General features: G+C 48.4%; 1 protein-coding gene across 2 annotated transcripts; it reads left to right on the plus strand.

The window, feature by feature from the left end:
* Nucleotides 1–65: 65 nt before the first annotated feature.
* Nucleotides 66–26,759, plus strand: rhbdf1a (rhomboid 5 homolog 1a (Drosophila)). 2 transcript variants are annotated; one of them, XM_035616400.2, is made up of 19 exons: nt 66–573; nt 17,907–18,051; nt 18,159–18,298; nt 18,926–19,033; nt 20,424–20,637; nt 20,727–20,933; nt 21,028–21,150; nt 21,253–21,416; nt 21,781–22,032; nt 22,128–22,239; nt 22,360–22,434; nt 22,727–22,888; nt 23,016–23,116; nt 23,225–23,288; nt 23,787–23,881; nt 23,972–24,047; nt 24,270–24,370; nt 25,383–25,536; nt 25,697–26,759. In XM_035616400.2, the coding sequence occupies exons 2-19, from the start codon at nt 17,935–17,937 to the stop codon at nt 26,114–26,116; spliced, it is 2,685 nt and encodes an 894-aa protein (XP_035472293.1). In that variant the 5' UTR covers nt 66–573; nt 17,907–17,934; the 3' UTR covers nt 26,117–26,759. The 2 variants fall into 2 exon arrangements, with proteins under 2 accessions (XP_035472293.1, XP_035472294.1); XM_035616401.2 differs by lacking the exon at nt 18,926–19,033 and having other exon boundaries at nt 71–573.
* Nucleotides 26,760–26,796: the final 37 nt, after the last annotated feature.

Raw genomic sequence — 26,796 nt, forward strand, 5'->3', positions numbered from 1 at the left:
ACAGCGATTGGTCGGGTCGCTCCTGACGGGGCTTTGCCTCCTCGCCTCCACTCCGAGTCCAGGGCGGGGCTGACTCTCCGGCGAAGTGAATTGGGGCTACAACAACCGGCAGGGGTGTAAACTTACCCCGGGTGGACCCATGGAGCAGTGTGGGAACGCGCTGTCCGTAGGTGGGGAGCAGAGAACCGGACGCGCCTCGGCCACATCCACATCCCGCACTGCCTCGGCTGCTGCCGCCGCTGCCGCCGCCGCCGCCGGTGGTGCGCTCAGGAGAGGGCAGATTTAAAACCCCACCACGGCACCGGGCTCGGCTTCAAAAAGAAGAAGAAGAAGCAGAAGAAGGAGAAGGAGAAGAAAAAAAAAAACCCCATCTGCGGGGTGGAAGGGAAATAATAAGAAGAAGCGCGTCGGTGTGTCCCTGCGCTGTCAGGAGGATGTGACCGATCACTCATCTGCTGCCTGGAGAGAAATAAACCTGTGAATCCGGATTTATTTTTTTTAATTTTTGATATCCCCCCCCAGTACACACAGACACACCGCTGGAGATCATCTGAGCCGCTTGTTATAATAAGGGTAAGTTGGATCATTATTTCGTGGTCGGCCACACGGAAGGAAGCGCACGCGCGTCGCGAGCGCGGAGGATAATAAACGTGCTCGTGTTCTGATCGACTGAATAACCGGTCGGTCGGTCGACAGGTCGACAGACAGGTCGACAGACAGGTCGACACGGGAAACCGTCAGGCACACAGTGTGAACTTAGTCAGCAGAGGTTTCGGCTGCAGGCAGCTGTGCCATTTGTAGTGGCGTTTTGTCCTGTGGGGTAAAATTTAAAATGCATGTGTGTTAATTGGTTGTTGGCCCAGGCACCCTTTTAAATAAGTGTGACATCCTCTACTACACATTCAAGAAGTGGAACGAATGAGGTGTGAACTCGTGAGCGTCTTTGCGTCCAGTTTGAAAGGCTGACGAGCTAAATGACTTTTATTTTAAGGTCAATAACTTTGTCTGAGATCGTTTTTAAATCAGAGCCACATGAGCCGGAAGGTTCGACGGCCCCACTGTCTCCTGGGGCTGGAGGAGGATGGAGGACCGCACTGCCTAACGGAGGAATGCACCTACAATGACTCAATGCTGTTGGATGATCATGCGAACACATGGAGTCACACCACGACCTCAGTCGTCATCCTCCTCTTCAATCCTCCCCAATCACACATGTTTATGCCACAGTGTCTGTGACAAATAAGAGCGTGACACAATTCCTTCCCCCCCCCCTTTGTCTTTAGACTATACTATCCAAGTGTTCCATAGAGAGGCGATGTATGGTTGACAAGAGCAGCACATTCTTCCTCGGATCTTTGTTTTTTCCTCTGAATGACTCAAAGTGACTCAAAGGGGGCCCAAATTCCACAAAGTCGTACGCCACCTACACGTCTCCAGGTTTGACTCATCAGACCTTCGGCCGGCTCCAGGACAACAGCAGCAGCAGCAGCCTCGTATATTAACAGACCTCAGGCGTGTTGACATGGGAGGGGTTTACGCGCCAGAGTGTCCCACGAAAACCTGGGCAGACCGAGGTGAAACCGCAGCCGCACTGTATTAGAAACTGCTGAGTTATTTTGGCAGACGGGACATGGGAGCACATGGCCTGGTTTGTGTGCCCAGTGCTCCTGAAACCTTATCACAGGGAGGGGGGGGGATCGCGGCTCAGGGTGATGTAATCACACTGATAAAGCAAGGGCCCCGGTGTGTGATAGTGGCGGTCATGCTCTTCCCCCTGTATCTCCTCCAGCTGGACCCCTGGGAGAATCCTCCCGACGTGTGGATGTTTACGTGGGTACATGATAGTTGGAGGGCGCCGGGAGCACAGCTCTGCCGAGGCAGGTGCACCATCCAGGCCGGCCCTTTGGTTACTGCCTGGTATGTGGGTTTTGCAAGGGGGGTGTGCTGAGGGCCCCACGCTGTAGTCATGCCTGCATTACTCATGGCGCGGTGTCTGTCTGTCTGTCTGTCAGTCTGGCCAAGTGCACAGTCCTTGTACAACTGCTTCATGGTGCTTGCCCTTCAAAAGAGCAGTGTTTTTTATTTCACGCTCCGTGATCAAATGATGAACATTGGCTCCCTGGAGTTTCTTCACGAGATCTCTTTCCTACACGTCTGTCTAATCGCCTCAAGACGATGCCTCTGCACCAGCGAACACGGTTGTTGAGTCCAGAAAGGTTGCTCTTTGTAGACGTGAGGCTCTGCCGATGAGATGACGCAGTCTTCCGCACGCACACAAAGCCGCCATAGACTTTCCTGGAACAAGTAATCTTCCTGTACACTCTCTCTGTGATGGCCGGTCATTTTCTCCAGTGTCTGGACAGACTTCTGTCTGCGCTCCGATGAAACGAGCGTCACCGAGCTGAACTGTTCCATGTGTGCCGAGCACATGCTTCTCCAAAATAACCTCAGGCTGTTTCATCAGCAAAAACACATCGAATATTCGCAACCTTGAAAATCCTGAAGTTTACTGAGCGTGTGGGAGAAATACTAAATATTAGGATGATGGTAGTAGCTGCAATATTAAGTCCTGCTATAAGTTTGTATGTAAGCTTATTTCTCAGAAGGAATCTATTAATATATTGGTATCCATCATTAGGATAATATGGTGCTTTTACATTTTCATTCAAACCTTTCATATTCTGTTGGGCCATAATTTTCCCTTCAGTAAGTTTAAATATCACTTAATATTATACATCTGCCTTCTCCGACTCTTCACTCAGCCCAAACGATTCTAGCTTTTAGAGAAATATTCAGTTCAAATCGTGTTTAAACAAATATTATCTGATCAAATCACGTCAATTCAAATACAAGCCCTGTCTGACATCGAGTCGAAATCAAAATGAGATTGGAGAGAGGAGGCAGTGGAAACTGGTGAAGCTGTTATACGTTCATCTGGTTTTGAAATGTATTTTCAAATATATTTTATGTGAATAGAATGTCTATATATATATAACGGACGTAGTCACCGGGTCCGGAACATGAAGCCAAGCTCTCACCCATGCCCCACTCCCCCCCCGCTCCTCCAAGTAATGGTCACTTCTGGTTTCCAAAAACCAAGATGGCGCTCGCCAAAATTCTAAACTCCTGGCTTCAGAACGGCAGTTCACGAACCAATGGGTGATGTCACGGTGGGTTGTCACTTGGTTGTTGTGTCCCGAGCAGGAAACTGCGATTGGTTGTTGTTGTCGTCACGACAACCGTGGCAGCACAAAGCGCCAGACATGCCCACGGTCAAGCATTAAAGCGACGCGCTCAACGTGAGTGCTTCATTATATTCCCTCTACCTAAAGTTCCACTGAAGATGTATGGTGTCTTCGGATACTCATTTCAAATATAATTCTGAGCTTGTCTACTCAGTTGAAATGGTGGACATTTTTTAACAACGTGTCAGCAAAAATCTTAATGACTTTAAGTATCATGAAATGAATTATCTATCGGTGTGGGACTGTCATGTATCCGTCATCGCAGGCGGCATCGGCTCAGGTCAAGCATGTGAACCAACTCGTTCTGCTGCCTTACAGACAATACACCACGCTGCCCTGCGAAAATACATTGTCTACGACTGCTCCCACAAGTGAGCTCAAGCAACACACCGGCATGAAAGGCACGTCGGGTACGGTTTCACATGTGCCGGATGGTTGCGAGCGAGCCCACCGGCAGCGTTTGATCTAGTCCCCGCCGGTCTACTCGCTCGGCTCGCACCTTCCCCGACTTTAATGTGGTTCCGGTTTTTGAGTTGAGTTGTCAGCAGCCGGAACAGTGATTTTATTCCTCGCATGTCAAATAATGTGGCATCTTGTGGGAAAAACAGAAGTCGCGTTGTGTGTCTCTCCCCAACGGTGTCTGCCGTGCACGTGCAATAGAGGAATGTCTGCCTCGTCAGTGAAGGAAGTAGAAAAACAAAACAAGAAAACATGTGCTGGTTGCGGTGCATTGATTTTAATTATGCGGGAAAGTGTGGTGTTTGCTTGTGCAGGGCCCTCACCTCAAAACTGCTTGTTTGTCCATGTGGAAGAGCGGGACACTGGGCACCGCACTTATCCCAGAGTGCTTCCCTCGTTTGACGGCCTGGGCGTGTGACTCACAGCCGCCGCATCCAGTTGTTTCCGTCCCATGACATGTCGTCGGTGGCACGACGCCGCGGCAGCCGTGTCGGTGAAGTCAGTCGTGATGTAATGCCGTGCTGCAGCAGCGGGGGCTATTTCAGGTCCACCTCCCTGCCTCCGAGGCCTACGTCTGCCAGCATGCCACCCTGCCCTTCTCCCAGTCGGCACCTCGTTTGTCATGTGCCAGACAGCCGTACGTGAACCGGCATTCACAGAATTCACTAGGAAACCTTTGGTGCACACGGGTCCGCGGCAAAGTTGGAGGCGCGACTCATTTGAAAATATGGGTTACTGTGAATTGTTTTTCAGTTGTTTGCTTGAAGCCACCGTTGGACTGTAGCAGAGATGTAAACATCCAATTTGGATTTTGGTAGCTACAGGGTGTTTTTTGGTCCCACAGCTTGTGTTCCCACTGACATGGTGTCTGCGGCTGGTTAACCTCGGGGCAAAGCTCATTTTCAGGGCTGTGGGAATGCTGCGCGGTTTTTCCCAGAAGCTCCGCGATGAGCTCTCAGCGATGGCTCCTTGAACTTTGATCTTCCCTCTGCAGTGCGAAGAGCTCTCGGGGGGGGGGGGGGGGGGGCGGGCGTGGCCGCAGATATAACCCAATAAATATCTTCTCGTACCTGGCGCCTCGGGACAGAAACATACAGCGTGTGTCAGGTATGTTGCAATTGCGTAGTCCTGACGGTGTGAAATCCCTTGACAGAAGATTTTATGTCAAAGCTCACACGGGGCTGTGTTACAGCAGCAGCAGCAGCGGCGGCTTGTGAAAAGCCAGTGCACTAAAGCACTAGTGTGTGCATATGATTTACTTTATTACCTGCTCCTGCTTGTGCGTCAGAGGGACGACTTCGTAAGCAATGTAAAGGTTTCTAAAAAGACAGGTTGTTCATTTCAGTCATCATGGAGAAATATTTTTTTCTCAATGCAGCAGTTTGTTACAACATTGCTGAAACTACTTTTTCATTTTAAAACACATCAATGCTGCTACGTTCACCCCTGCCGTTCACACTACTCTGCCGTTTTCCAGCGCCTTTTGGTTTGAAAACTCCGGGGGAGCGTTGTACTGTGGACGGGCAAAAAGGGGGACGTGTGGAAACGCCACTCCACTTCCCGATGGGTTCTTATTGGTCACGACTCGACTACCTTACTCAATTTAAGTAGCAATTCAGCCTCGTCGTTGGGTCAAGAAAAGAAATCCCTTGCTGCTCCTACTGTTAACCATTTTTGTTTCTAGTTTGTATAGTATTTTCTGTAACTAAGCAACCAAATGCAGAGTGGACAATCTGCTTCCTGTTTGCGTCGATACGCGCATGCCCAGTGTGCGTGAACGGCCACACTCAGGCATGTGAGTGTGGACAAGGATTAAAATACTGATGCAGAGCTGAAACACTTGTGTGTACGGAGATTGTTCGGTTTTAAAAATGCAAACGTAGTGCTGGTATGGATGCAGTTGTTTTTCTGTGTGACGTTCAACACCATGGAAGTCGGCAGTGTAACGCGTGCACCACAGGCCTCACATCGCTGTAACGGCGGCACTGTGTAGCAGTAGTGTCTGTTTACTTTTTCCTCAGACCATTGTCAGGCCAGGGGACCGGCTCAAGGAACACCCTGACTGATACTGTATCTCAGCACTGTTACAGCGGCGATGATAGTGCAGTTTTAAATAGGATCGCCGGCCCGCTCCACTTCTCCCCGCCGCCCCTCTATCTTTGGCACAGTCACAGTCGTCATGCCCCGAGGCTGTGAATCCTCATTGTGTACCAGACTGCTACACTCAAGTTGACTGCTCCCTGAATGGAGCTGCACGCCCACACACACACACACACGCACACACACACAGTTATATCTGGACAGTTTCAACGGTCCCACCAACATCACATACCATGCACCAAACTCACTCCAGCAGCTTTCCCAGAAACGAGGGTGTGTTTTGGCCTCCTCTGTGACTTGTCTCCAGCTGGCTCTTTCGGGAGAGGTGGATCCAAGTCGGTGTGCGTGAATGCTCCTCTTGTTTCTGACTTGAACTTGAACCCTTTTTAGTTTTCAAATGCCGACGCTGACCGGGTCACCAAAATATGCCAACGGTGCAACAGACGCAATAGATTTCAGTCAAATCTGACGGGCCGTGTCGGATGTTTGTCAGTCAGGCTGATTGAAGTGGCGTCGAGCCAGGCACCGTTGGCATATTTGAACAAGTACCTGATCCTGTTACTCTCAACTTTCCTTTTCTACTGCCGCTGCCTGCCCCGCGCTCGTGCCAACTTTCCCCTCCCATCTGCCAGCTGACGGGGATCGTAAGTTCCTCGTGCCATGGGAAAATGATGTGAAACCTCTCGTTTACGGGGCCCAGTTGATCACGCCCAGCCATAGTGGAGGCATCCCGCTCGAAGCCTAATGTGTGGCGAAGGCATATTTGCTTACACGGGGGCGAAAACAAACATGAAAAGTAATGCAAATCAGAAGTCATTTATTCCTGGAGCCTGTCGGGGGTTTGCACTCCCGCTCTGGGACTCGACAGTGTTATTTTTATATGTACACTCTCTCATCTTGTTTGAATCAGACATTCAGTCTCCTCACCAATGTTTTTATTCCACGATCGTTTGTCGCTCCTGCATGACAATGTCAAACCACGAGCAGAGGGAGGAAGCGTCCCTACGTGTGTGTGTGTGTGTGTGTGTGTGTGTGTGTGTGTGTGTGTGTGTGTGTGTGTGCTCTGTGACCTGGGGGGAAAAATTGACTTCATTTCCAAAGACAAAGAGTCTGTGTGTTTTCTTGTCACATCAGGAGTGAGGACCCCCCCCCCCTCGCTGGACCTGGGCCTGTCCCAGAGGACCTGCCCCAGCCTTCCCAGTTTTCCTGTGCCTTTGTTGGGAGTTTTCCACAGATCTCTCGGTCCAGCTGCATGGCTTCATTCTTCCTCCTTCCTGCCCCTTAATCCTCACTTTTACACCTCCCTTGGTCGCAGCCCGGAGACCCCGGCTCCAGCTCTGGGTTCCCCCCCCCCTCACTCGATCAGAGGAACCTGTCCATCAGACAGATGATTCAATGGTTAAAGATAGCAGCGTTGGCTATAGGGAAAGTTTAAAAGGAGTGAAATTACACTGAAATTCTATTTTTCCCACACTTAAAATCTTTAATGATTATTATTATTATTATTATTGTAAAATGGATGAAGTTACATTCCATGTATTTTTGCTGCTTCTTTTGTGGATTTGTTGACCTTCAAAGCAGCTATTTACAGTAGCACGTACAGAGTAACATGAATGTTCTGTTTTCCTGTCTTTGATTAGCAGTCATAGAAATGCTGCTGACCCGATGTGAGTGATTCTCACACTCGGACAGACACAGAGACCCAAAATCTCACCTCGTATTTGTCCGGACTATGTTGTTCACAGCCTTTGCTAAAAACGGCATGTGACGAACATTTGTCTTGCACCACAGTGACGGGGTAACTGTCAGACTCACCGATGTCCCCTCTGGGTCGGATGTGAGAGAAAACACACACATAGTTGATTTTTGTTCCTTTTTCACACAGTATAGTTTCAGCAGAGGTGTCTGTTGTAGTTGATGTATGTGGGGGTTGATCTGTGTGTGTTTTTCCCACCACGTGCAGCAGTGGGAACCAGAGCTGCTGTGAAAAGCACTTATCTGTTGGTCAAACCAATTCATCTGCCCAACTTTTTTTCAACTTCATTTTAATGTTGGTTCTCTATCAGCCGCCTATTTGCCTGTGACACAGATCAAAGAGATTCAAATATGGGAGCGTTATGAAAATAACCTAGCTGTTGTGTGTGTGCGGGGAAAATAAATTGTCTCCCCTCCCTCCAACTCCAGAGGGACTAGAAAAACTAACTAGGTCTCTGTGGATGTTGCCTCTGCAACAATAGAATAAAACCCTCCTTCCTGAACAGAATCAAGTTGTAACGTCATCCCAATCTCTTTCTGTGCGACAGCTGATACTTGAAGCTGAAGGTGTTTTGGTGCAGAAAGGCGTGCATGCGCACATATATTCACAAACCGCAGTGTCGAAAAATCAACATGGTCGATCAATAATCTATATTCTGGGCTGTTTTGCGGGTCTGCGCATCTTTCAAGGAGATATTTTCTGAAATAATTCCAATGTGTGAGAGGAAATGTTTAACAGATTAAAAGGGGGAAAAGAAAACTCAATTAGACCTTGCCATGAAGGTTGAGTCAATCTATGAAAAATACATGATCATATTACTATCAAAGTAGAGGGTCATTCATAGTGTAAGAATAAATGAGTTGACCATTCAAATATTCCATTATTAGATTGAATGATTAATATCCAGCCTCTCTTGTTCGGACAGGTTTACTTTACTGCGCTTTTGGGAAGATTTAGCAGCAATTGTGGACATGAAAGGCCGACGGCTCTGGGGCAGTAATAGAAGAAGAGGGGTTTTCCAACCTGCTCAGTCCACTTTGATCAATTTCGAGATAGAAAAACAACAACCCCGTCCTCTCGTGGTTCGTTAATTGTTTTCTTTCCTCGAAAAGTTATATTTTAATATTCACGTTATGTGGACCTTGGTGTTTTTGGAAAAGCTCTTGAAATTTGTCCCTTTAGTTTTGTCTCTGTAGTGCCTGTCGTGGATTACGTCACGGCTTGGGAAGCTAAATTTGAAAGCAATGGTGTGATTAAGAAGGAATTCGGGATCATTAATTCATTTCTTATCGCTTTTGGAAAGCACGTTAAGCTCCAATTTGGGGGTTGACTTTGTGTCAAGAAAGGCTCGACAGCCTCCAATCTCTCCTTTGCTGAAATCCATGCTAATTTGGCTAATTCCCATTGTCCCACAGCTACAAGCCCCACTTCAATCTTTTTTTCCTCAAAACGATGTGTCACCTGGAGAGGGGCGACAGGCCTCGGTCAGACAGGGCCCGTTATATTCGCCCGCGCGGTGACGTGTGCCTCGCCCGTGGCCAGAGATGGGATGTGTGTATTTGCATGGGCCGTGTGTGGTTGTGTTCCTGTGTGCATGTGAGCAAGAGTGCGTTGTTGTGCGAGAATGCGCTCGGTCTGCGGTGTGTTTCCTGCCTTCTTTTTAGCACGTCTCCCCTTCCTCTGCTCTCTGCGCTTCCTTCCCGCCAGCGCTCCTCGGTGAAACAAGCGGTAATCTGACCTCTCTCTTCGCTGGTGGTCGTCCCCCCCCCCAGAAAGAGGATGTGACAGGACAGAGGCGACGATGGCTCTCCTCTTCCTTTGTGAAGTATTTTTAAACCTGTTGATTGATTACATCACAAAGACGGACCTGAAGAGCTGTAATAGAAGTGACACAACACAACCTGAGGCCTTCCCTCTCCAGCTTTCGCCCGCGAACTATGCACTCCTCTGCTGCACAGAGTTAACTCTATTATCTTAGTTGGGAATTTGCTTAGTGCACCGTTTCCATTGATGGAGGAATGAAAACTTCAGCCTGCTTCTTTTTTTTCTTCTTTTTTTTTTCTGACTACGATCGGGCTGCACAAACAGCCTTGTTCCGCCCGGTCCACATCGGGGCCCCACAATGCAGCCTTTTGTCGTCTTGATTCAGGCTGATATCGTGGTGGAAACTATTTAGATGGGGATCACATGTTGTTGGGACGCGCTGTATGCGCGATTCTCCTCTTACTTAACGAGAGAATGTCAACCCTCCCGGAGACAATACGGTGCTTGTTTGCAGTCCTCAGGACACATTCGGGAGGCCTGGGATCTGCGAGGAAAGACGGCCCTGCTCCCCTTTTGTTGTCCGAAGTAGAGCCTCGTATTATTAGATTGTAAGTTGTTAGACTTTGCATCAAAGCGGGGCGGGTCGAGGGGTGAGAAACACACCGCCGTCCTGTCAGTCTTCTGACTCTGATTAACCAGTGTGAATAGAGATGCTTAACTTTCGTATTGCTTATAATTTTCTTCTAGTTTACACAACCCTTGACTGATTTCGAAATTTAATACGGAGATTAAAAGTGTTTCCATGGTTCGGAAAATAAGTTCTTTACCTGGAATTGTGAACCCTCTCTTGTCATTTTAAAATCAGTTTTCACAGAAGAATGTCATGGCTCTCTAACATGTGCTTTTGATTTGTCATAATCCATTTTGTTGCCATTGACTCCCTCCAGCATGTTTCTGTGCTGTAGTCTGTTTTCTACATGTGTTTCAGTATGTTTTTTTTGTGTTATCTGTTAATAGATGAAACCTTTTTATTTCATTGCTGCCCATTTGGACTCCATAGACAGAAGAGATATTGTATCTCAGTGGGAGTTTCCTGGATAAATAAAGGATAGATCACAAAAAGGGCTTTTAGATTCCTGAGACACTATTTCATTATCTGCAAAATTAGAAACTTTGTGATAAACACTAGTAATCTAACTATATTTATTTCATTTGTAATATGCGGACACATGTTTGGCCTTATGTAATTGGCTCTCAAAAGATAAACTTACTAGACATCAAGATCCACCTCAAAGCCAGATGTGTGCAGCAGCTTTGTTTTTATTTGTTTGTTTTTTTATTTTAAACATCTGCCACAGTCTTTTTCTAGGCTGCGAGGTTACAGGACGGGGCCTCTGGAGTATACCACAGTCTCGTTGAATTTCATTAACTGCCCTCAACACGCAGCTCCACCAGGCCCCCGAGCGTTTTTCCCTGTCTGTCATGCACGTACACTTTCTTTTTTTTTAATGTAGACTCCCGGTGTCGGGAGTTGTACGGTGGGTTTTCAGGAGCTGCCGGATTTCCCCTGGATTTCTGTCACTGTGAGATCTCGTCGCAGGGTTCGGCCGGAGAAAATCTGACGATAAAGCGTCTACGGCAAACCAACAAACAAAAAAGAGAAAGGTTTCAGGTCTGGCGGCTGGAGTTCCCCAAAAACAAACAAATTATCAACAGCTGTATTATTAGTGGTGAGGTGAGGTGGTCACAGGAATATACGCACACAAATCTCCTGTTATGTATAAAACCTTATCTAATTGTCTCGGAGGGTGAGGCGTGCTTATTTATAGCCTGGCTTCAAGGGAGTTTTTACCCTCAGCTGCTTCCTCAAGATTAGAAGCCCAAGCACAACTCTGGACTGGGATATGATACAGATTCACTTAGTGAGCCTCACTTATTCCGCTGATGTGAGGGACGGGCCTTTTTGCCGTCTCCTTTGTCGCGAGCTGAACCAGACATCGTGTTAACAATGCTGAGAAGAGAGTCGCCTCGGCTGCGGGGGCCCCGCGCCGTGTGCACAGAAGCTCCAGTAGGAAGCGTGTTGTCAATAATTCACCTTTGCAGAACGCCTAAATAATTCAGGGCGTTGGATTAGCTATGCGTGTAATAATGTTTCACCTGTGTTTCAAAAGGGGGGAAAAAAACAACTGATACTCCGTTTGTACGCACGCCGACATTGAAGTAATTATATGTCTTGGTGTCTGTGCACTGTTTTCCCCGTCTCACCTCTTCCTTCATATTGATTTCCTGTGCAGGATATTGCTGCACGAGGAAAAGTCATCGGTGTCTTGTGCTGATAAAACAACCAAATGCAATTTTCTGGGACCTGCATTCGCCTGGCAATATGTGTGATGTAAGGCTTTTGTGGAGGGAGATGGGAAGGAGCGCAGGCGCCGATGATGGCGGACACAGATATTGGCTCTTGCACAGAGATAAGTGGACACATCCAGTTCTATGAAGCTTGTTTGATGCACACACAGGCTCCTGAGAGGGGTTGTCACGTTTGCTTCTCTGTCAGAGCGCAGCCCGCCCGCCGCCGCCCAGAGATCTGGAGCCGGATTGGTCTTTGCGTTTGTCTACACTTTCGCACGGACGTACATTTGCAATCGAGTTCTAAAAATACACCACATGCACGCTGCCTGCTGTTAGAGGACCGTTTATACTTTCATGAGCTATTCCTATCTCTGGCACTCGATCCTGTCATTTGGTAAACACTGTTATGACAGTGAGGGAGCCTGATGCAAATCAGTCACTCCGGACCAAAACCACCGAGACTAAACGGTTAATACTCTGTTGTAAAATCCGCCCCGAGTGCTGACAACCTGAGCTAAAGACTTGTGGAACACCATGCTCCACCCTTCTTGGCTGGGCCTAACCTCCATGCCTACCGTCAGCCGCCCATCATGCCTGCCCCGCAGCCCTCCGTGACACTCGATCTCTGGGTCAGCTGCAACGGATATTTCTGATGTATCCGTGTGTGTGTGTGTTTTTAATGTCGTAAGGGCTGGTATGGTATGACAGCCCGTCACATGGGTAGGGTCAATTCAGATGACGCCAGCTCTCCTGGCGTTGCACTTCACTCCGTGGCCTGCGGCCGTGTTTTCTTCCCTGTGAGACTGGTGGAAAGGGAGACAGGGAGAGCTGAGAGGCTTGAGGCCCGGACTGTTCTGTGGCCACATCTCAGTGTCGTTGTTGTCGAGGAGCAATGTGTGTGTGGAAGGGTCGCACTGTTTTCATCGTTGCCAGAGCGGCCAAAAAAGAAGAGACACATAATCGAAATGCTCTAATTCCCTCCTTTGTTATATCATCCACGACCGTTGCAGTCACCTTGTATTAATGCCTGCGCTGCAGTATGACACGTTTATTTATAGTTGCCTGTTTCTCTTCTGTGTTTCTGTTCTCCTCACCCGAATGAAAATCAGTCGCTTTTGCAGTTATACGAGGGACACACAAACACACACACACACAAACAACCTGCTATATAAAGATCAGAAGCGTCTCTGTGCTAGTTGATTCGCAGATGGGCCTCAGATGTCAGTATAGTAATGACAGAACACACATGCCTGCGGTGTTATTAAGAACAAGTGATTCATGTTTACATTACACAGCAAGGTGAACCGCTAGAGCTGCTGCTTCTTCACATTGTTTCCCAAATGCCTCCACCCACACTCACAAAAGAAGACTATGCAATCATGACTTTCTGCTCATGATTACGAAATCCCATTTTTGGGAACCCAACACGGTATGTTGAGGTTGATTTCACAACAGCAACATCGAGTGTGTCTGCAGCGTTTCATTTGAGAGAATGTCTGATTCGGTCTGTTACTATTGAGGAGAGAATGTGTGTTAGTCTGAGAATAAGTTCGGAGAGCGACTGCCTGAATAGCTTTGTTTCCCTCCATTGTTTCCAGTGTCAAGCCTCGGCTCGAGCGAGGAGAGAGACCGAAGGAACAATGGGCAGTAGGAGCACTTCTAGTGGATGACAAACTGTTAAAGCATGAGGGAAAAACCAAACGCAACCTGTTTGTGTCATCAGGTTTTAAGGAAAAACAGCATCCGGAGCCTGTTTGGATAACACTCAATCATAGTGACTCGACACTCGATATTGAAAAAGCTTTTCGAATACGCGTGAAAATGTTTGGGCCGCACTGCGGTGATCATTTCGAGCCAAAGCGGTCGGAGAGTTGACCTGCGGTACACGCGGCATCAGCGCGCAGGAGAGAGAAGGCCTGAGGCCGGGAAGCGCTGAAAGCTCTCAAGAATGAGGTATCCCAGATTTAATGAGGTCACCCGTCGTGGTTGCCAGGCGGCGAGTCGTCTTTTCCACTGTCCACCACCCTGCCTCTGCGATCCCAGCCCCGGGAGCAAGCAGGGCCCTACTTGGCCGGGGCCACCTGAGGCTCTGTCAGCCTCAATGACACAGCCCTGTCAGCCGCCCTCGGTGCGGCTGCAGCTCCCGCCCACTGTCGAGCGGCGCACACAGCAGTAGAGTACACACAGTACCCGGAAACCGGCCAGCTCCTTGTCCGTAATGGTTAGACCTCGTGTGGTTTCCTGCTCTGCCATTTCAGCTTGGTTCAGTTTCAGCCGGGGATCTTGAGGAATGTGGGCACGGCATTCGCCTTGAGATTAAAGAACTGGCCCTGGACAGAGAAAAAGATTTCAAAAAATGCACAAATATTTCACATGACTCGCCCTGAAATGTTTAATTAATTCATTGGGTTTTTTTTTCTTATCTAAAAGTGCTGATATGGCACAGCCATGTGCACATGGATGGATATTTTAAACGAGGCAGCTGCAGCCGGTCTGATGCTGACGGCTCCAATATAAAAGAGGCCGTAGCCAGATTGATGTTTTATTTATGATGACTGACAAACAGGAGGCCGAAGCTCTCTCGCAAAACCTCGTGTGCGTATGAGCGGCCCCAGAAATCTAGTTTCACACTAAGTACAAATTTTCAAGAAGTAAGAACGGCCCCCACCCCACAAGCCCGAGCTATTTTCACCAGCTCTTTCAGCGTTTTCAAGGTGGCACTTAGGGAGCCGTTCACGGAGCCCGTCTCCTGTTTGACTTTAAGCCTCACCTGTGACGGCTGGGGCCTCTGTTGTCATAAGCCTGCGCCTCTCTCTGCATGACTGGAGGCCATTTACCAGGTGATTATGTCAAATGATGGCATAGAAAACTTCATTCGGCTCGAGTTTGCACGCGGGACATAGTACAATAGACAGCAGCTCTCCAGACAGAGGGAGTGCGGGTTATGCTTGTCATCCCCAGTAATTATAGGGCCTGCTGGACATCCCTGCACCTGGAGAGACACCAGCTTGTCCTCTGTGTTTTGTCCGCCTGTCTGTCCTCCTCCCCCTCAAGATAAATGGCTGGGAGGGTTAGGATGAAAGACAACTCATGCACTGCAGGATTGTCATGGGTGATGGAGTGGGAAGTGTTAGTTTCCCACAAGGGAACCAAAACGATAGCAGGAAGCCAATCGTGCGAGGCGCAGTGCAAAGCTATATGGGTGTGGGTGTTTTCCCTCTTTAGATGTGAATCTTGAAGTCCAAACAAATGTGAAAAAAACAAAACCGAAAAAAAACTTGATTAAATCGTGGTAGTCTGAAGAATGTGAGCCTCAAATCAGAGCTGGGTATGTAAACACTGTGGGAAACTATTACACGCTTCGCATCGTCGCCATACGACGTGCAAAAGGCACAATCGCCTTGAGAACGAGATAAGATATGATGGTGCCTGGGAGCCGGTCAGGTTTATTAGTTTTAATAGAATTGTCTTGTCTCACTAAGCTATTGCTTGAAGACTGTTTTTTTACTGTCAAGCTTGACCATGAACAGATAACGTGCACTGTCATGGGAGGGCTAATCCTCCAGCCTGGATCAATGCCAAAACACAGGACTCAATCAGCTCTCCTTCCCCCGAGGATATCGGCCTCTGTAGGACTTCCGGCCTGCGAAGCCCCCGTCTCTCTCCGACAGAGAGCAGCCTTAGAGTTTCTACCTCTCCCCTGCGCATGGATTTTCTGGTCATCACTCACTGGTGAGATGACTGACATTTTCGAGCGCTCCCTCACAGTGAGAAATGAGTCGGTGGCCGTCGTGGCTGTGGCTACGCCAACTGTTCCATCTCCTGAGACTGGAGTCCCGGGGCCCGTGCCAGTTCAGCTGCCATGTTGTCTTTGGAGGAGGACGAGAGAGAGAGAGAGAGAGAGAGAGAGAGACCGAGGGAGACAGACTTCCCAGGCACTTGGCTTGGCCGTCTTTTTTTAAACTTTTATGTGTCTTCTTGTGTGTGGGATACAGATGTTCAGTAACGATAACGACTATGGGGTCTCGCTTTAATTTAAAGTCAGATATTCCAGCCAAAGTCTCTCTTCATTTACATAGTTTTCAATGTTTTTTTTTTTACAAATCTATGTCGGTTTAATCTGACAAGTGAGTAGAGAACAGGGAGGAAGCATTGAGCTGTAATCGCTTGTAAAAAGTCAATCACATGCGAGTAAGAACGAGATGAGTGGGAGACGGTAGGCAGGGGAAAAAAAGCCGAAAAGCAGGAACAATGGGAGTTGTTTAGTGTGCTTGCCTTGCACTCATCGCTTCTTCATTCTGTGGAGGCAGAGCAGCAGTGACAGGGCGTTGCAGCGTTGAAGCAGGAAAAACCAAAGCTCGTGCAATCAAGCAATGTTCAGTCTGCTGTTTCAGTTCAGATCCAGTCCCCGATCTGCCCCGTGTCAGGAGCCTCGCTGTTTGTGCTGGTGGTGAAAGTAATTAAATGTCGGCTGTTGCAGCCCGGGGCAAGAGAGAGAGAGAGATGGCCGTTGTGGCAGCAGTTTGAGTTGTGCACCGAGGCGCCGGTGTCACATTTGCATTTCCCAAATGTTAGTAGCCAGTCAGTCTGAGAGAGAGAGACGAAATCTGTGAGGATTATTCAGTGGGGGCGGGGATGACTCTTTTGACTTTTTAATTTTTTTTTTCAAGCGATAAAATATAAATCACGAGTGAAGTCATCCTGTCACCAAAAAAATGTGGGTCAAATAGACTTCAGAGCGTGACTTGGCACTGGCTTTGGTCCTGTCTGCTTTTTGCTAATCTGGTGTCACAGGCCAGACAATGTCACCGGAGGTCAAACAACATTCATTATGAAAGCTGAATAGGTGAACAAGTCCAAATCCTTCCAGACCAGTGAATAGGCTGTAGTAACAATCACAATGCAGACTGCTGCAGGGTAAACATCCCCTTTTAATCTTCTGCTTCTTGTAGCATCGTCTCAGTAGTTTGTCTATCGTGGCAGAAATGTTGCCGTGGACCAATGTCCTTCTGCGAACCCGTTAATTGAGAAATAGCTGTCAGCCAAGGCGGAGAACCGTGTTTAAATATTAACACCCCCGGCTCCGTGGTTTCCCTTCCGTCGCTCTCTGCTGCGATGCACCGACGACGCTTCCCATCATCACTCGGGCTGAAACAGAAGCCAGCGGTGTGTCAAAATGGCAACACGAGGCAGATGTGGTCGGAGGACTGTTTCTTTCAAGGAGCCGGAGCTGTAACCAGAGAAGCGAAGGACGTGACCCCGCATGGCCGCTCGAAGCTCCGAACCTCAGATGTGTCTTAATGACTACGTGCGACCATGTGATTTGAGGCCTTTTGAATGCATCAGATAGGAAAAGGACTGGAAAGGGATTTGTCAATTTTTTTTGTTTTTGTAACAGCCATTATGCTCGTTTACACATCTGCAATTTGCGATTAACATTCCTCTTGTCTGCAGGATGAAATATTGCTCCCATTGAATCATGCATGCATAACTATGCACAGAGAGATTCTACCAGATCATTTGAAGTGAAACTCATGAGTGTGTGTACAGGTTAAGGAGTTCAGACTTTTGCCTGGGAATGATTGGGAACTAAGAGAGCGACAGGAAATGAACCAGCAGGCCCAGAGAAGTGAGGTTAGACGGTGGGACAATAAAAAATGAAGGGCTGGTGATCACAAGGCTGCAGCTGCGGCCTGGCTGCGTGTGCGTGTGACGCTGACGTTTACTGTGCACCTCCTGTGGTCGTCGGGCCGCGTCATGGGAATTCACGCGCAGTCATTAGACTCTGATAAATGGCGGCTGGAAGCAAGGGGCAACTTTCAACCACAGAGAGGCATTAACTTTAATTGTCAACTGTAGAATTAAGGGATTATTTTTAAGACTGAAAACTTCCTCACTCTGCAGCTCAAGTATTTACTGCTTTTTTTTTTTTTTTTAAACGGCTCTGTGAAGTGTTTTGGGGAAGCGCTTAACAGCTGTGGACTGTTTCTCCGTGGTTTCCCCTTGACTTTCTAATGAACAGAAATATGTGAACGCCCTTGCAGGAATCGGCTAAGGGGCCTTAGCTCCCTCTTGTGAAACAATTTTGCAGCACAAATCATTGTAATCGTCGCGTTGATAGCTGCAAAAATAACATTAGGTTTTGATCACGTGCGTTTAACGACACATACTTGGGAAGACATGTGATTTTAAACTCATCGTTATAACACAATCTCTTTTTCTCTGTGTAGCTGGCAGGCCCGGGGTGGGACAGACAACATGGCTGAACCACGGCGGGAGAGCACCAGCAGCCTGCAGAGGAAGAAACCTCCATGGCTCCGACTGGACATTCCCACGGCTCAGATGTCACTGGACGAGCCTCCCACTTTTGTTCAGGTGCTCTCTCTCTCTCTCTCTCTCTCTCTCTCGCTGAGTACCTTTAAGTCATTTTTGTCATGACTTTCACTTTTTCCTCTTTTGGTTTCGTGTCGTCTCCCGCGTAGCCGATGAAGAGGCAGGGGTTCCTGCGCAGCATCAGCATGCCAGTGGAGACGTCCCACCTCCAGTCCCCACCCCGCGACCTCTTCGACACCCGGCGGCCTGTCTTGCAACGCCAGTCATCCATCACTCAGACCATAAAGAGGTAAAGGCAAGCTGGCGCGGTACACTGGCTTGATTTAATACATTGACATCTCGATGTGATGTGTGGGAAAGAGCGTGAACTCATTCAATATCTCAAGCATTGGGATTATGACATGAGGAACTTCACGTCTCTTTGGCCGTGTTGGCTCGCGCGTAGTGTTGTGACAGGGTCGACAGCAGTGTGTGTCGTGAGTTTGCAGATTGCGGGAGTAAAAGGCAGTGTGATATAAGCAGCACACGCCCGTATGAGATTCACGAGCTGCAGTTAAATGGCGGCCTGTGTCCCACTGCATGTAAACAAGAATAACTTTTCCATATGTCTACTGTGTTTCTGCTTTCCTGACCTCTTTTTACCAGTTGCATGGCCGTTTCTGATTAACAACCTCAGTGTCATCCGCCTGACAGTGACTTTCCTAATGTTGTAAATCTCGATGAAAAACAATCTGCCTTGCTCTCTCTCTCTCTCTCCCTCTCTCTCTCTCTCTCTCTCTGCACGATGGCTACGGCACTGTCCAGCTGCACCTTTTCCCTCTCACTGCCATGATGTTGTCTTTTCTCTTTTTTCCTTCCTTGTCTTCCCCTTCTGTCCCTGCTCGCCTCCCTCTGGCCCTGCGCTGCCTGGTCACAGCAGCAGAAGGGTGCACTTTGAGCGGATTAACACGGTGCCTATTAAGGGCCAGCGAGCGGCTCGCCGCAGCACCAGGAAGCACCACTCGCTCTCCAGGACCCTGCTCAGGTACGGCAGGATGTTAGGGTCAGGATGAGCGGTCGGTGGGTGTTTGCTCACTTGTTTGCAATGAGAAGCGAAAAAAGTGAGTGAGTATTTCTCTACGGATGTTCAGCTCACAGTATTAATTCTGATTTGTTTCACACGAGAAGATTTACAGGAATTGTAGTTGTTTTTTTCCCGCGGGCTCCCGCAGCTGTGAGTCACACGTCATTACTTGAAAGATTTCTTTCTCTTTTTTTTTTTTTTTTTTAATTAGCCAGGATCCGAAACCAAAAGCTGTCATTTCCCTGTTACAACTTCCTCTTAGCTTCTGGGCCACAGTAACGGCCGCGCCTGAAGGAGGAGGAGGAGGAGGAGGGGTCACTCATTTCCTTACACATCTGTCAAACAGCATTCAACGCAAAAGAAATGTGCTGCCTCTGAGCTGTACTTGTCTCAGGGCCTCTTTAGTGGACACAAACCATACTCGTATGAACCAAGGTTCTTGAGGGCCGTGTCCACTGGTGCACGTGCTAGAATAATACCTGTTTCGATTATGTCACCGACACACGCTTTGAAAACCAGAGGACCAGACAATCGACGAGGTTCATTGACTGCGAGAACGAGCGAGCCGAGCGAGAAATAGATTCTCACCTAATACGCTGAACGTTCACTCGGCAGCTGCCAATTAGTGAGAAGAAGAAGAAGAAGAAGAAAAAAACCAGCTCGCTCGCCTGGATTTTCCTTTGAAGAATGTTTCCACTTCCACTTCCTGGCCTCGGGGCGCAGTAACATTGTTTGCTCTGGTACTTATTAGGCTCCAACTACCAACAACGTGGCCGCATGTGTATTCATCAAGGTTTAAGTGGGGGGGGGGGGGGGGCAGAGCGAGGTGGCGAATAAAAGAGTTAAAAAAAACACAGAAAGATCCTCATTCGCCGTGTTAATTGGATTTGGAGGCTGGCTCGTGTCAGTTTAAGATTAAGGGAACGTCTGAATAAGATGGATTTTATTTTTCCAGCGCCAGGACGACAGTAATCCTCTCTTTCTTTCAGCGTTTTGGCTTCGGGGTGCGAGCGTGAAAAAAAGATTGTGTGACTTGACAAGCCTGAACATGCCCAGGCATATTCCCTTTACTGCCCCTATTACATACACTATCTATGGCACTTTTTAACTTCCTGGGGAGTGCGGGCTTATCAGACTCTTGCATGTTTGCCGACCTCCCCCTCCATATACGGCGGACCTTCACAGGGTCATCAATGAGTGCCTCTTTATATTTCCTTTTTCAAGTTTCGCCGTGCCAGATAGGGTTTCACCGCCGCTGAGGCATAAAAAGCAAAAGTCTGAGAGCACGCCCCCTTGCTGCGCGTGAGTGTCGTGACCCAGAACTGAACGTGTCGGTGTTTGTGGCCGTTAGGGGAACGGCGGACTGGTTTGGCGTCAGCAAGGACGGCGACGCCACCCAGAAATGGCAGAGGAAAAGCCTGCGCCATTGCAGCCTGCGCTACGGGAAGCTGAAGCCGCAGGTGATCCGGGAGATGGACCTGCCGAGCCAGGACAACATCTCCTTGACCAGCACCGAGACCCCGCCTCCTCTCTACGTCCCCTCGTCACAGCATGGCATGCAAAAGGCGAGGAAGCAGTGAGAAATCCTTCCAGAATCGTGCATAGTGATATCCTGCCCCTTTCTAACTGCCACTTGTAACCCGCCGGTCCCCAGATTGTGGACCCGTTGGCGCGGGGGCGAGCCTTCCGTATGGTGGAGGAGGTGGACGGCTACAGCGTGCCTCACACCCCCATCACCCCCGGAGCCGCCTCCCTCTGCTCCTTCACCAGCTCCCGCTCAGGTCTCAACCGACTGCCTCGCCGGCGTAAGAGGGAGTCCGTGGCAAAGATGAGCTTCCGGGCTGCAGCGGCTCTGGTCAAGGTGAGCGAGAGGTAAATGTAGTCAAGTGACGACAATGTACCGAATCACAGCTTGTAGGAATAACACGTGTACGTGACGAATGTGTGTTCCTCAGGGGCGCTCGTTACGGGAGAGCACTCTGCGGCGGGCCCAAAGACGAAGCTTTACCCCTGCCAGCTTCATGGAGGAAGACGTGGTGGACTTTGCCGATGAACTGGACACGTCCTTCTTCGCCAGAGTAAGGCAGGAAGAACAACAATGCCGTTTTGCTGTCGTTACTCTGTTGAATTTAGATTTTTTTTTCTACTCACAATTTTCTTTCCACTGTCCTTTCTTCCAGGATATCCTCATGCAGGAGGAGCTGTCCACGTACGCAGACGAGGTGTTCGAGTCGCCGTCTGAGGCGGCCATGAAAGAGGCGGAGCCCAGCGGCACGAAGGATGAAATGGAGCTGACAGGCAGTGCCCTAGATAAGACGGAGCTGGAGAGAAGTCACCTCATGCTGTGAGTTTACTGTGCAAACGTGGCCACGGTGTCCCTTATTCAAGCTGCGTTGATACAAACGCTCTTTAAAATAATCCGAATCGGACAAAGTTTATTGAGTCCCGAAGGGGAACTGCTTTGTTAGAACTACTCAACAGGCAGAAGGAGAACAGTTTTCCAGTCGGATTTGCACATATTATCATATTATTATTGATCTCATTGGTGATGTAGCCAGACGAGGCCTTTTAACTCTTAAAAGTGATCCAATCTACTTCAAAAGTCCCAGATAATGGAAGAGATGATCCACGAAACCACGAGCTTATCCTCTTATTTCTTCATGGTAAGACTTAATGAACCTCTCTTTCCTCTGTTTCCCCTCCTCCAGACCTCTGGAGCGAGGGTGGCGCAAAGCCAAAGAAGGAACCCCAGGACCGCCGAAGGTGCCCTTGCGACAGGAAGTGGTGAGCGTCAACGGCCAGCGGCGCGGCCAGCGCATCGTTGTACCCGTCAAGAAGCTTTTTGCCCGAGAGAAGAGGCCGTACGGGCTGGGCATGGTGGGGAAGCTCACCAACCGCACCTACCGCAAGCGCATCGACAGCTACGTCAAGCGGCAGATAGAGGACATGGACGACCACAGGTGCCGCACCACTCCGCGTATCTGACTGATGAGCTCAGTGATGAGTGCTGCAGTTCGGTGTTTTTCTGAAGTACACGCTCTCTCTCTTTCCCCAGGCCTTTTTTTACGTACTGGATCACCGTTGTCCACTTGCTCATCACTATCTTGGCTGTATGCATCTACGGTATCGCACCGGTGGGCTTCTCCCAGCACGAGACGGTTGATTCTGTGAGTCTGGCCTCAGCCGTGATGAACGTTTCGACACGTCAACGCATCACATTTGCACCTCGTTGCTCTTCCCGGGTCTAATTTTGACTCTTTGTGATTTGCCCTTGTCTCCCCGTGAAGGTTTTAAGAAACAAAGGCGTGTATGAAAATGTCAAGTTTGTGCAGCAGGAGAACTTCTGGATCGGGCCGGGTTCGGTAAGCGCTCTTCTCTTGCATCCTGCTTTTTCCGACATTCGCTCTGACAGCGAAAAAACCTCCGCCAAGGCGAACACCCCGGATCCGCCCATTTATCCGGACCCGCTCCAAAATGTAACTGCCTCTCGCTCGGTTCATGCCCCCATCCCTCCGTAAAATTCCAAAGAATTTGTTGCTGTAGCTTTTGAGTGATGCTGCTGACAGACGGACACAATCCCCTTGGCGGAGGTAATAAACATGTCAATGCCCTTTAAAATAAACACTGCATTTCATTCTATCTATCCACTGTTAGGAATACCTGATCCACTTGGGGGCCAAATATTCTCCGTGCATGCGGCAGGACAAACAGGTGCATGAACTTATCAGGGAAAAGAGAGCTATTGAACGCAACTCTGCCTGCTGTGTGCGGAACGATCGCTCTGGCTGTGTCCAGACCTCAGAGGAGGAATGCTCGGTCTGTAAACAAATCCTATTTTTTTTCTTCTTGGTTTGTTTTGTGTTCCTTGACCTTTATAATTCGAATACAGGACGAAGCTGTGGGCAGTTTTTTAATCCCCTCTCCTTTGCGGTTTTATTTTTAGAGTACTCTGGCTGTGTGGGTGAAGTGGCCGAGACATTCCAGCGCTCCCCAGTTAGATGATAAAAACAGACAGTATGGCTCCGTTTGCCATCAGGACCCAAGGTTAGTCGCACTAGAAGTTGCTCCATTTCTAGTTTATAAGGCATAAATCACCTGACATCCGTTGGTCGTGTGTGGTCATGTTGTTGTTTTTCCTTTTCATTACATTAGGATATGTCTAGAGCCTGCCTCGGTCTCCCCTCACGATTGGCCGGATGACATCACCAAGTGGCCAGTGAGTACAAGACACGAGGAGACTCAAACCTGTAGATCATCATGTTGCCAGAGAAGTTGGTTCACACGTCAAGCTTTGTAGAGATCAGACCGAGGCGTTTAAAAAACTGCACCGTTAATAAACGTCCAAAAAAAAAAATACATGGGTTTTACATTGCAAATACATTGCACTAACATTTGAGAATTTGAGATTGGGTGATGGAAAAAATGTCAATCTCCTTCTGGTAGGTAAGGATAGTCTTCTTTCTCCATTAAACTCCACTGGTACATTGTTTTCTGAATAAAGCACACTGCCTTATTGGTTGTACAGAGAAATCGAAGGCATGAATCTCAATTTGAATGCAAATCAGCGATGTGATGTTCAGACACCACATGAGCGTGTATGCCGCGTTTCACATTTTTGCCTGCAGATGTTATTGCCACCAATGCTACAATATCAAGCATCCTGTTGGGATCAAACTTGAAGGATTGACTTTTGCTCCTCTGCTCCGGCGTTTAGATTTGCACCAGGTACAACACAGGGAACCACACCAACCTGCCTCACATAGACTGTACCATCACAGGCCGACCCTGCTGCATCGGAACCAAAGGGAGGTGAGGAGACACATTTGTCCTGGACTAGTCTGAAACATGATGCGTGTGGCCAGTTTACACGATTACTAATCGCTGCTTGTGTCCTGCAAGGTGTGAGATCACATCCCGGGAATATTGTACCTTCATGAACGGCTACTTTCACGAGGAGGCTACTCTCTGCTCTCAAGTAAGCATCTCCCTCCTTAGGACGCACAAATTAGACTTTTCATTTTCTAACGGGGATAAAATGGGGGGAAGTGCCAATCTTTTAACCCAGTGTACTGTTTTGTGCACATCTCTCTTGGGCTCTGTCTTCATTTGCATGTTATTTGTGATCTTTGTGGGCGTTTGTAGTTTCAGTATGACTGATGGGCCTTAATGAATATGCTTCTCCTCTGCCTTCCTTCAGGTGCACTGCATGGATGATGTCTGTGGCCTGTTGCCTTTCCTCAACCCCGAGATCCCAGATCAGTTTTACCGGCTCTGGCTCTCTCTTTTCCTGCACGCTGGGTGAGTCAGTAGCTCTCAGGGACCTTAAGAAAATGAGAACATATGTGAATAATACAGCAAAAATAAACTGACAAAGAAGATGGTATCGCATAAAAAAGAGATCTTTTAAATCTCAGCGTGTAAAGCATTTACCACCCAGTAGTGCAAGTGATAATAAAATCATGCCTGCCACAGGCACAGTTTTGCTGCCGAGCTCCGTCTGTGAATCCGTCACGGCTACATTTAAAGAGCTGAAAGTAAGTCTGCTGTGTCTCAGTCCTGCGGGCTCCATCAGTTTTTTCACAGGATGTGTTATGAGGAACAGGATGTTTAGAAGATCAGAATCGGGGTCGAGTTTATGTTTGTCACATACGCGGTTATTGACACCAGTTTGTCAGCAACTCTCCGTGTAAGTCGAGATAAAGAGCCATTCAGCAAATATGCAAAAGACAAAGAATATATAAAGATAAAAAAAAACTGATAGTGAAAGTTGCATATAGTGACTTAGCAGAGGGTCCACATATAACATATGATATACGACATTTATATAGAAAAACAATGGCAGTATCAAATATAATGTTGGGTAGCAATGTCCTACTATACAGTATATAACTGTAAACAACTAAGCAAAAGAGACTTTACATGTGAATCACCTCACATCAGCACAAAACGTCCACACGCCAATAAATAAAGGAAATGCATGCTGATGAAAACATTCATCACTTGCAGTTCCACTCTATAAATATCAGAGTGACAGCAGCACTTTGTTGTAGTTCGTAGCCGTCAGTCAGTCAGTTTAAAGAGCTGACCTCACCGTTAAGAGGAGCAGTGCTTCGTCTTCCCCGCCGTCTCTTATCTGTCTCCTGGGTAATTAAACAAAGTGCCTTCGCTACACGAACTCATTAAGCTTCCGTCGAGATGGAGTTTGACTTTGTCGACGGGCAAAGTCGGATTACCTCGCACGCACCTAAAAAAAAACTCTGTCACACTGCACACACACGTGAGCACGTTGTCCACATCTGCCCCCCCCCAGGATCCTTCACTGCCTGGTGTCGGTAGCGTTCCAGATGACCATCCTGAGGGACCTGGAGAAGCTGGCGGGCTGGCTGCGCATCTCGATCATTTACATCATCAGTGGCATCACCGGCAACTTGGCTTCGGCCATCTTCCTGCCCTACAGAGCAGAGGTGATGACCCGCTAAATCCCCCAAGCAACAGAAAATTTATCGCGGCCTGATCATCCACACCACACTATGCAGAGTACTTTTTAAATCGTCGTCATAAGTGTTTCGACACATTTTCTGGCGTTTTCTCTGGCTCACGTCTCCCTTATTATCTTCATCTCAGGTGGGTCCCGCTGGCTCTCAGTTCGGGATCTTGGCCTGCCTGTTTGTGGAGTTGTTTCAGAGCTGGCAGATCTTGGCCCAGCCCTGGAGGGCCTTCACCAAGCTGCTGTGCGTGGTGCTCTTCCTCTTTGCCTTCGGACTGCTGCCCTGGATCGACAACTTTGCCCACATCTGCGGCTTCATCTCTGGCTTCTTCCTGTCCTTCGCCTTCCTGCCCTACATCAGCTTCGGCCGCATGGACCTGTACCGCAAGCGCTGCCAGATCATCGTCTTCCTGCTGGTGTTCGTCGGCCTCTTCTCCGGCCTCGTGGTGCTCTTCTACGTCTACCCGATCAAGTGTGACTGGTGCGAGCTGCTCACCTGCATCCCTTTCACGGACAAGTTCTGCGGGAAGTACGACCTCAACGCTCACCTCCACTGAAGTGCGGACAGCGTGAGCTCAACAGGAGGGCGACAGGTCAAAACGGATGATAATCAGCTGTGGTGCGTCTCCACTCTGCTCCTGTGTGGCTGGAGACTGTCTCCCCCCCTTTCTGTGAACTATGACAATATGCTTGTGTTGTTTGTTTTTTTACTCTTTGTCCTTATGAATACCTATGCCACTTCTTTTAATCACCTCCCAATTGTCTGGCAGTCATCGTCACCCCTTCACTGTCCAGTGAAACAAAGGTATGGCACTTCTGAACCTCAACAAAGCTCCCAGCTGCCTCTTTACACGTCAGGCGGGAATCAAAGAAACCAGCGCTGGTACAGAGAACAGAAATATTTGGTTTTTTTACACACACAATCACACTCCGGACATAGATTTGTATTATTATTCAGGCAACTTCATACAGAAGCAGGGAAACTGAAATATTGATACCTTTGGTGCCTTGTTGATTAATGTACCAACTACTGCCATATTTTTGTTACGTTATGCTGAGCACTCGAATGTTTTTCTTTGATTTTGTGTATTGCTTCTCGAGAAGTGATGATTGTTCTGAACACGGTAGTGTTTTAGCTACCTGCCTACTCACATGTAACTGAAAACAACAGTAAAAAGAAAATAATATCTACGGATGAAACCGTCTGCGACTCTCTCTCTGTCTCTCTCAATCACCA

The sequence above is a fragment of the Scophthalmus maximus genome, chromosome 17 (genome assembly GCF_022379125.1).
Source record: "Scophthalmus maximus strain ysfricsl-2021 chromosome 17, ASM2237912v1, whole genome shotgun sequence".
NCBI classification, from domain to species: Eukaryota; Metazoa; Chordata; class Actinopteri; order Pleuronectiformes; family Scophthalmidae; genus Scophthalmus; species Scophthalmus maximus.

Excerpts from the sequence above, each read along its gene's own strand:
- rhbdf1a (XM_035616400.2), top strand. The coding sequence starts at position 17,935 with ATGGCTGAACCACGGCGGGAGAGCACCAGCAGCCTGCAGAGGAAGAAA. Across the intron at positions 22,435-22,726 it reads TCTGGATCGGGCCGGGTTCG|GAATACCTGATCCACTTGGG; the intron begins GTAAGCGCTCTT and ends ATCCACTGTTAG. Across the intron at positions 24,048-24,269 it reads AGGCTACTCTCTGCTCTCAA|GTGCACTGCATGGATGATGT; the intron begins GTAAGCATCTCC and ends GCCTTCCTTCAG.